The sequence below is a fragment of the Lissotriton helveticus genome, chromosome 7, assembly GCF_964261635.1.
Source record: "Lissotriton helveticus chromosome 7, aLisHel1.1, whole genome shotgun sequence".
NCBI lineage: Eukaryota > Metazoa > Chordata > Amphibia > Caudata > Salamandridae > Lissotriton > Lissotriton helveticus.
In genome coordinates this window covers 1,430,160,935-1,430,171,885 of record NC_136068.1, presented here as the reverse complement: position 1 = coordinate 1,430,171,885, position 10,951 = coordinate 1,430,160,935, and the positions used below count along the sequence as shown (strand labels likewise).

Sequence of the window (10,951 nt, the reverse complement as noted above, 5' to 3'; positions counted from 1 at the left end):
GGCAATGCGAGGAGAAGCCCTCCCTCCACCTTTAGTAGTGAAAAGATCTACAAGGGGCTTGTGGTCAGTCTTGAGTACAATGTGATTTCCCCAAAGAAAATTTCTGAAATGTTGTACCCCCCACCATAAAGCCAACGCCTCTTTCTCAATGGTTGAATAAGTGCTTTCCGCTCCCCGGAGGGTTCTGGAGGCGAAAGCAATAACCTCTACTTTACCATCTGATCCCATCCTCGTCGCCAGTGAAAGGAAGACGTTACCACGGTGTAGATCTTAGCTTCCTTTATTTACGTCCATACTACAGCTCTCCCGGCAGCAACTGCTGTCCCAGGAGTTCTACACTGAACACTCCACGAGCGCTCTCGTGGGGACTTTATTTAAAGGTACATAACATCCTAACACAGATGCACTGTACAAATGTAAACTTAATTTATTAAGAAAGGGTGGTCTCATGTTATTTCTTTCTTCATTTCACTAATGCTCTCAAGTAGGGGGATAGCTGTACATGAGAAATGTGATACCAAGATGTTTCATTTGTGAAGTGCCAATATCTAATTATTAGCTTGAATGCACAAATGAATCTAAATATGTGCACATAGGGCACTGTCAAAATATGCTGTGAGAAGTAAACACTAAATGTGGACATTTACATTTTTTAACACAAATTTTATTTTCAAACATGTTTCCCCCCAAATAGCAGCTCTCCAGTGTCACCTCGTTGCTTTGTGAAGAGCTCTGTATTTAAGACGGGGTCGTGCCATGGGTCGTGAGACGGGGTCGTGCCATCGGTCGTAAGACGGGGTCGTGCCATCGGTCGTGAGACGGGGTCGTGCCATCGGTCGTGAAACGGGGTCGTGCCATCGGTCGTGAACACAAATCCTGTTTCCCTGCAGTGTTCATAGAAATCCAAAAGAAATGGCATACAGCCCGGTAACAAAGTCTTGCAAAAGACCCAGATCCATACAGAGTGAACACAGGGTGTTCCATACTTCGTGGGAAGAAGAATATCTTTTTGTGGAATGTCCAAAAGATAAAGCTACTTGTCTCCTTTGCAAAGAAAAGGTTAATGTGCTCAAAAGATATAACCTGGAGCGGCACTATAAAACACGACATTCTGACTTCGCAGAAAACTTTCCAATGTCCTCAAAACCGCGTTCTGCGAAGGTGGCATCACTAAAGCAAGCCCTTCTTTCCCAACAAAAGCTCTTTCTGTGCCAGATGAAAGAATCTGAAGCTGTAACCGAGGCATCCTTCCAAATTTGCTACTTGCTAGCAAAACATAAAAAGCCATTTACAGACGCAGAGCTGGTTAAGAAGTGTTTTCTCTCGGCAGCAGACATTTTATTTGCCCACTATCCTAATAAATCCAACATCATGAAGGAAATAGGGGCACTACAACTGTCAGATTCCACATGCACACGTAGAATCGAGTCAATGGGTGACAATGTTCTCGCACAGGTCATCAAGGCTGTCAAGATGTCCCCTTTCTTTAGCATTGCTGTTGATGAGTCCACAGATGTAGGTGATGTGGCTCGGTTAATGATTTGGGTGAGGTATTTGGAACAAGAAATCATTCCAAAGGAAGAGCTCCTCTGCCTTTTGCCATTGCATGGTCACACAAGAGGAGAGGATGTGTTGGCCAGCATGTGTAATTTCTTTGAATCTCATCACCTGCCATTGAACAATCTTGTAAGTATTACTACAGATGGGGCACCCTCCATGATTGGACATGAGAAGGGGTTTGTATCTCTGTTAAGAAAAAAACTTCAATCCTCCACTTTAATTGATTATCATTGCATAATACATCAGGAAGCATTGTGCGCGAAAATAAAACAAGGACAACTAAATGATGTTATGAAGCAAGTTGTGAGAATTGTTAATTTTATACGAGCAAAAGCACTCAACCACAGACTTTTTAAATTATTGCTGAGGGATGCCGAATGTGAACATGCAGACCTGTTGTTGCATACTGAAGTTAGGTGGTTGAGCAAAGGTAGAGTGCTAGAAAGATTTATTACTTTGCTTCCAGAAATTGAACAATTTGTAATTAGTCGAGGGCAGTCCTTCCCAGAATTATATGATTTGCAATGGCTCACCATGCTCCGTTTTCTGTGTGACATCTTCTCACATTTAAACTCTCTCAATCTGGCACTTCAAGGTAGACAGAAACTGGTGTCCTCAATGATGAGTGCCATCTACTCCTTTGAAAGTAAACTCGAGCTGTTCCGAGAGCAGTTGAACGATGGTGATCTTACACACTTTCCAAAGTTGCAGGCTTTAACGCAGAGGGTTGAAAAAGCTCAGGAAATGTTGTTCAGTCTTAATCTGTGTGTGTATCTGGAAGAAATGTCTGGGAACATTAAGAGGCGATTCTCTCAGTTTAGAGTTCTCACCCCACTTTTCAGGCTTATAGAAAACCCATGGATGGTTAGTGCAAGGAATCTTGAAGCTGTTGAACTTCTTGGTTTGAAAAGGGCACACGCTGAGATGGAACTAATTGATATGCAATACAGCTCTGTGCTTGAGTCCTCTTTCTTGGGGAGGGAACCAGAAGATTTCTGGAAAAGTGTGCCATCTGAAAAATTCCCTCTTCTTTTTACATTGGCACAAAGAATACTTACCATGTTTGGGTCCACATATGTATGCGAGTGTTCCTTTTCTACAATGGGTGTTTTGAAAAATAAACTGAGAAACAAACTGACTGATGCACATCTGGATCACCTCCTGAGACTTGCACTCTCTGAAAAGGTTCCAGAGTACAAGAAATTAATTGCAGACATGAAGTGTAAAATTAGTGCATAAACTCTGTGCCTTGCAAAATACTTTTACCCTTTCCATTTGCCTTTGTACTTGCTATTCTACTTTCACTAAAGGCCTTCAAATAAAAATGTATTATCAAAATGTGCTCTTTGTAGTTGCATCTGATTTTGAAATACAGCATGGTCGCATTGTCTAATGTTTTGAAACAGGTTTTTTTTTACTCTAGCTCCGCCCCTCACTGATCTCGCCCCCACTAACCCCACCCCTAACAGTGCGGCCCTCGGCCACAAAGCACACTGTAAATTTGGCCCCGACAGAAACTTTGTGAGTACCCATGCTCTACACAAACATTCAACCAAACTTTCAGACATTACCATGCAATTTTAGTTCTTTTTTTAAACCAGATAAGGTAGTTCTGAACTATTTATTTCTTCTGTTTTTTGTTTTCTATTTTATTTGTAGTTTTTTGACAATGGTGTACTTTTTTTGGTGTTTTTTAAAAATTTAACAAAAAAGGAACTAAGTAAACAGTTAGCTTTTGAAATTCAACATCATTCCAAAAAAAAAATTGCATTTGTGGTTCCGTTGAGCTGCACAAGTAGTGTCCACTGACTGTTCACCATAACAGATGATGGTTTTGCACTTAGTGCAGTGCTGCTGCAGAAAAGTAAATTCTGGGCGAATGTCTACTGGTGGTGCTGAAGTGGATGCTCCGGAGGTGCTAGCAATGCCTGGTGGGGGATTTTTTGCTGCACGCCTCATTTCTTCTTGTGCCAGATTCTTCGGGTGAATGTTACGCAGATGTTTATACATATTCGCTGTTCCACAGGAGTATTTCTTGTCACTGCCTCGCGACACGTCCCTGTCACACATCAAGCATGTGACTTTTCTTGCGTTGACCTTTTTTCCCAGGCAGGAAAGGTGAAAACTGTCCATACCACTGATTCAAGCCTCTGCTTGGGTGGATCTTCCTCCAAGTTATCTTCATCTGAAGAAAGATGAGGAGCTTGTGAACCAGATGCCATTTCTCCAATGCAATTTTTTAAAAACACCAAACGAAGTCCAAAAATAGCTCTGGAAGAAGAAGAGATGTCTCTCATCAACTGCTCCAAACTTAATAATTAAAATGGGTGGGGTCCTTCAATAGTTACAGTTGGAAATGTTATGAAGCAATCAAATCTGTTTTTTTGAGGTCATATGGGATCTGCACACCCGACGCGACTTCGCGAAAATATATTTAAAAATAATATAACTTTATTACAAGAAAATATATTATTTTTATGAATACTTTAGATAATCTTTTGCCCTAATATGTACATTAAAGACACCTACATATCATTTTAGAACATACAAAACTTCACAGGCGTCGCGCACCCAGCGCTCCCCATCATGTATATGACGTCCCGTCATGTATATGACGTCACGTGGGGCCCGCCACTGCACAAGTGTCGCGTACTGTAATACGCATGTGTCACGAATGCACGGGAGCAGGAGTTGCGGACCGGTCGCATACCGGTCGCGCAAACCACATAACATTGTACGTATATGACGTAACTGAAAAAAAACATGCACTCGTCGCTCCCATACGTGGATCCTTCACGACTTTTCCAAAATGGCAGCTAGAATATGTGGACCCGCTGTGGTAGGTATGCTTTGGGTGAGCAACTCCCCCAAAAATTTGGGAAAAAGAATTAAAAAAGAAAATCATATAAATATATTAAAATACAAGAAAACGAAATAATTTAAAATATTTCAGTTTAAATTTTTTATTTTTTTGCAATTTTCAGAAAAATATATAATGTTGTTTAATAAATAAAATATGTATAAATAAAAAGTTAAATAACTGCAGAAATTCAGTACAAAAAATTAGGTATAACTGCTATTGCACTTAAAAATTTGCATTTAAAAAACCTTTGAAATTAACTGAAAATACCATAGGTTTCTAGAGACATTATAATTAGAAATTAGCACTTAAAAAACCTTTGAAATTCACTGAAAAAAACATAAGTTTCAGAGACGTTATAGTTAGGAATTAGCATTTAAAAAAACCTTTGAAATTCACTGAAAAAACCATAGGTTTCATGAGTGTTATAGTTAGCTGGACATTTCACGCGTACAAAACCATAGAAATTCCTCCGTTATAGTTAGTTGTGCTAACTATAACTCACGTGCCCGTAATGCACTGCTGATGATGTCACATATTACATCATTCATGACATGGTCAGTGACATCACTGATGACATCACTGATGACGTCTCAAATGACATCACTGATGACATCATCCACGTGACACCCTGATACACCTCATCACACACTAGTATAACCTTTGATCACTCACTGTAAAATACAGAGTTTCATATTTGAAAGCATTGACACGCATATACCAGTTACTACATACACACTCACTGATTCCTAAGTATACACACACAACTGTCCATTCGCCCACGGAATCACTTATACATGCAGTCACTGATCAATAGTAACACTATCAAATGTACTCATACACCTATATAGACACTGACACATCAGCAGTCATCCTAGTCGGTTATGCAGTGATGCTACTCACTCATGAAAAGAATCAATCCCACTTACATTTACTCACCTACACTGTTATACACACAACAGTTGATTTATACAGAAAACATAATAAATCATAGTTACTATGTTAAAAAATCACTATCAGACACCTGCATCAACAGAAGGAATTGCGATTTTTTCAGTGAATTTCAAAGGTTTTTTAAATGCTAATTCCTAGCTAAAACGTCTCTGAAACTTATGGTTTTTTCAGTGAATATATATATATATTACCTACTGGCGGTCGCCAGTAGGTAGTTATAGTTAGGACCTAGTTTCCTTAGGAAATCCGCAACATTCTATTGAGAATAACTTTGGTGTCGGTGGACGAATCTTTGTGAATTTCTCAAAGAAGATGGCCCGTTACGCTCCGCTCCTTCCCTGAAAGTGTCGGGGGGATTCGTGAAGCGAGGGCCAAGAAAAAAGGGGGGGTTCCAAAATGTGTTTTCCCCATGGTAATTTCCATAGGACGATTAGACACGGCTACAGCCCGAACCGCTGAACGGAATTACACCAAACTTGGCAAAATGGTAGGGACTGGTATGTAGTAGGGCCTTTTCCATATTTGGTTAAAATCGCTCCAGAGGTTTTTATGAAAATAAACTTCAGAAAAATTTATATATCTAAATGCGCGCTCCGAGTGCTTTGGGTACGCGTACCGGTAAGCGCACCCGGCGCACCACGGAAGTGCGCGAGGTGAAAGCTGATTGGCTCTCGGGTGTTTGTAAACATTCGAAATGGTCCGGAGAGTCCGCCATCTTGTGTCTCGGGAGAACCGAGACACAAGAGGTGAAAACCTAAAGGGGAAAACATTAAAAGGGGGCAGGGTAGAGACCCCCTGACCTCCTAGGTTTTCTCAAGGGGGCCTAGGAGGACCCCGAAGGGCAAAAAAACTATTATTTTTTTGTAAATTTCGCGGAGTAAGCTCAGGGTGCGCATACATGGGCGTTTACAGGTACGCGTACCCTGAGCGCACCACGGGGAAAAACAGTGAAAAAAATTCGAGTAAAATAAGAATTTAGAGTGCTTAGAGGTAGGGTAGCTCTGAAAAGAGCTGTTGTGTTATGTGGGTGATTTAAGTACCTACAAGTAGGTACCGATGCTGAGTCTAAAATTCAAGAGGAAGACTCTATTCCCTTCATCTGTAAAATGTACACCATCTCTCCTATAGATGTCTTGCATGTTGTAACGCAAGTTGTTGTGATATATAGAACCCATACCATAGTCTCTGAGGAAAGCAGAAACAGATTTATTCACATGTTTCCTTGCTTTCTCAATCTGTGGACAAAATTGGTTGGACCAGTTCCATTTTTGCCTTTGGCATATATTAGCATATACCAAGGTAGTTTTTGGAAAAAGTGACATCAATTGTCCAAAGGTGTCCTTTAAAAGCATTTCCAGAACTATCCCAGTCAAAGTGCCCAGGTCATTTCCACCACCGTGCACAATTATGAGGTCAGGGTGTGGTAGATGCATAAAGGATTGTACCAATGGTATCAATTGGTGACATCTCAATCCTCTCTGGCCAATCCACATAATATCCACATTTGGTAAATCAAGGTTGGGAATACCTCTGTTTGCTGCATACTTTTCACTCCAGTGAACAAAGCTATGACCCACAATCCAGACTTTAGGCATCTTGAAGGTAGATGTGGTTGTATTCAGATGAGTTGTGGAAATGAAATGGCAGTTTGAAAGTAGGAGTTATGGAAAAAAAGTGGTTGAGATTCAGTGCACTTGAAAAATAAGAAATGATTGGTGGTTTCTTAAAATTCTCCACTGAAAATTAGGGTGCATGCTTCTGTTTCTTTAAAGAAGTAATTCTAAAGGTTGAGAAAAAGTCATTGAAAGAAACATTGCACAGGATAAGCTGCTATATTGAGAAGTCAAACACCCTTGCTAGGTTCATTTGCAACATAGTATCATGAACGTTTCACCTGTGTGCTCAGTTCGGTGATGTGTGGAGTGTTACCATGGTAACAGGCAGAAAGAGCAGTAGGGGGATGGGTGAATATTATGTGAGTTTCAAAGTGTTGAAATGTAGAACCAATTAAAATGTTAGTTTGGTTTTGAATTTGTGTGGGAAGAAATGTCATTGGTTATGTACATGAAAATGTACATGAAAATGGGTCTGAAATCAGAGGGAATATGTGCCATTATTCTGAGGCTGCAGTGAAAGAAGCATTATTCAGAGATTCTGCATAAGAAAATCTGGTTTGTAACTGACACTGTTCTAAATCTTCAAAAGCATATTTAAAGGTGACTAATGATTCATTTAATATAGATGTTGTATACAAGTTCAAGTTCAAGAAGTCTTTATTCGATTAGTTCATCATAAAAGACATAAAAACAAAATAGACATACATGTGCAATTAAACAATTATTAAATCATTTATAACTAATCAGCTTCTTGTACAGATAAAAAAGCAACTTAACAATAAAACTTAATACAACCATAAATCATTTTAAAACAGATATGTAAGTCATTTAAGGTTAATCAATTTCTTAAACATATATACTAGGTTATACATAACAGCTCTAGAACAACCAAAGGACAGGTGCTTGACAGTAACTAAGCTATCACCAGTTGTGTACTTTTATTATACCTACTTCTAAGCACCCAGGCCCAGCCTAGAAATTTGGCAACCCCGACCACAATAAGGGAATCTAGATTAGTTCTTAACAATCTAGTGGCTTCCACAGCCATTCGGGTACCTAGATTTCTACAGACCGGTCCAAGCCACTTAGCTCTGGGAGCAGAATACAGCGGGCATACATACAAAAAGTGATTCAGGCTCTCCCCAATACCATGACACTTGGGACAGAACCCCGTCCTTTCTGTTCCCCACTTTTTAGTAAACTCCCCAATGGGGAGCGAACCGCATCTGAATTGGAAAAATAGTTTGCGGTCCAGGGGTTTGGTAATGACATCCCAATACCCTTCCAGCTTGGGCACATCTTTATGCACAATAAACCGACCAGTAAGGCTACTAGAGCTCGATTTTCGGTACATATTAAGAGTCACCCAGTCCCAGTAACATTGTTTAAGAACCCTTTTTGAGGGAAAAATGGCTGACTCGGGCGATGACCACAATGAGTCAAGACCCAGAGCTAGTAAGATAGCCTTAAGGTCTCTGAACCACCCAATGTTCATGGCACCTGGACTATTTTTAACCTCCAGACATGCTGCAGCATAATAATGGAGTTCCGGTGTTGTCCACATACGACGCCAAAAGGATAATGGACGTAGTCTTGCTTGGTCCACCACCGAATGGCACCCAAGATCATAAAGGAGGGGGGTTAAGGGGGTCGACTGTGGCAAACCTATACATAACCTTAAAAATTTATTTTGGGCATGCATTAAAGGGTTCAGATTGCTGCCACCCCAAAGTTCCGCACCGTAGAGAACCGCTGATAGTACCTTCCCACCATAGATCTTTATAAGCGGGGACATTGGCCTCGTAAATGAACCTTTATGCTCCTTAATCAGTGCCCCACCCAGCTGTTGATGTTTCAGAGCCATAAGTTCAATCTGATGTGACCAGCTCAACGTGTCGCTGAAGGTAACTCCCAGGTAGGTAAAATGCTTAGTTTGTTCGAGGGGGATATCCCCCATGGAGACCCTGGCGCTTATTTGCTTGTGTCCCCTCAGAACCATAAATTTGGTTTTTGACACATTCACCTCCAGCTCATGTTCGCTGCAGAAACTCTCGAACCTTATCAAGGCCTTTTGCAGACCCTGTCTGGTACGAGAAAGCAAGAGAGTGTCGTCAGCGAACATGAGCAGGGGCATTCTCAAACCCGCCAGGCTCGGGGCATCCGTGGAGAAGTTATCAAAGTATTTGGTTACCCCATTGATATATAGGGAAAACAAGGTAGGGGCCATGACGCAGCCCTGCCTGACTCCCTTATCCACTGGAAAATTTTCCGTAACCTCACCCGGTTTTCCCCAGCGTACATAAGCAAAGGTCTGGGCATGGAGGTTCACTATAAGGCGAACCAATATAGGAGGCATACCCATATCCAGTAAAGAGTTCCATAAACCTGCCCTTGGGACCAGGTCAAATGCTGACCTAAGATCCACGAAGGCCGCATACAGGTTGCCTTTTCCCAAGGTAACAGTCTTCCAATGCAGAAGCATAAAACAGAATGCCTGGTCCAAAGTACTCACATGGGATCGAAACCCTGCTTGAAGAGGGGTGAGGATGTCATACTCCTCTATCCATGCCTGGATCCTGGTGAGCAGAAGACGGGTAATAATCTTTTGAACCGCGTCTATTAAGCTGATCGGCCGATAGTTGGATGGAACCGACCGATCACCTTTCTTGAAGATCGGCAGTATTTCGGCACCCGCCCAAGAATCGGGTACACTGGCGCCCGCTGCCAATGCATTAACCAGACGCACCAGATATGGAACCCAGAGGTCTAGGTCCTCCAAAAAAATATCCGCAGGGATACCATCAGGACCAGGTGCTTTACCCCTGGGGATAGCTCTCAAAACTGCTTCAACTTCCCTGGCCGTGAATACAAGGGTGTCAAAGGATAGTGGCCATCTAATGGAAACATACGCTGTGTTACAACATCTAAATTGTTCCACAAAATGGGAAACCCATTTTTGTGGTTCAACCGAGGCTGGACTTGGGCGACTATCCTGTGAGTTGCCCCACCTGAGAAGGTGCCAGAACTGCTGGAGATTCCTACTCCCGCAGGCCTCAGTTAGCGAAGTCCAACGCTCGTTGTCCCAGTCCGCTTTGGCAAGGCGTTTGGCTTCATTGAAGGCTCTCCTACTAACTTTGATTCGGGCAGGATCCTTTGATTTTATAGCCTTAAACAAATCTGCGTGAGACTTCTTGCAGGCTTCATTAAACCAGTTTAGAGGTTTCTTACCCTTCCCTCTCCCTTTGTTTGCAACATATTTGACAAAAAAGGATTTTAGGGACAAAAATAAACTGGCATGAATCGCTGCAATATCCAAATTCTGAGCGCCACAGTTTGCAGATTCTGCCAGGGAGTTCGAAACCAGGGCTCTAATCTTAGCACGAGCTTCCACGTCAACCGAAACCTTTGGCCATCGTACCCTCCTCAAATCGTTTGAAAGTACAACTGCTTCCTGGACAGGGTTAGGGTGTCGTACATTTAGCCCAAGGAAACTGTCATCCTTTAGCTCTGCCACCAAGGGATCATGGTCACTTTCTTGGCGCTGTTTTACAGACATATCCAGAACCACCGGCCACAATGATATGTCAACTAAAATGTAGTCAATACGACTACGATGTCTACCATTAAAAAAGGTATAGTTGCCCATCCTATCCGAGCTAGTCCGACCATTGAGTGCACGAAGCCCCCAATTCAAACATAGACCATTAATATATACCGCAGCTTGGGACCATTTGGTGATCGGGGGTAAATCCAGTTGTGGGATTCCCCAGATCTCATCCTCTGCATTGGTTATCAGACCATCATCATAACTCAATGGTTCAAAACAAGTATTAAGGTCACCCATGAGCACTACATGACCAGAGTTTACATTAGAACTTAAAAACTCATCTAAGCACACAAGAGTGTCTACGACCCTGCCACCCGTCATACCCCTAGCATAAACATTAATCAACAGTATGTC

The 10,951-nt window shown here is 41.8% G+C and overlaps 1 protein-coding gene across 1 annotated transcript; it reads left to right on the top strand.

Moving 5' to 3' along the window:
• Nucleotides 1-912: 912 nt before the first annotated feature.
• Nucleotides 913-2,799, top strand: LOC144769506 (general transcription factor II-I repeat domain-containing protein 2-like). Its single transcript, XM_078653639.1, has one exon. The coding sequence runs from the start codon at nucleotides 913-915 to the stop codon at nucleotides 2,797-2,799; it is 1,887 nt and encodes a 628-aa protein (XP_078509765.1).
• The last annotated feature ends 8,152 nt before the right edge of the window (nucleotides 2,800-10,951 follow it).

Coding starts and splice junctions, on each gene's coding strand:
- LOC144769506 (XM_078653639.1), top strand. CDS start 913: ATGGCATACAGCCCGGTAACAAAGTCTTGCAAAAGACCCAGATCCATA.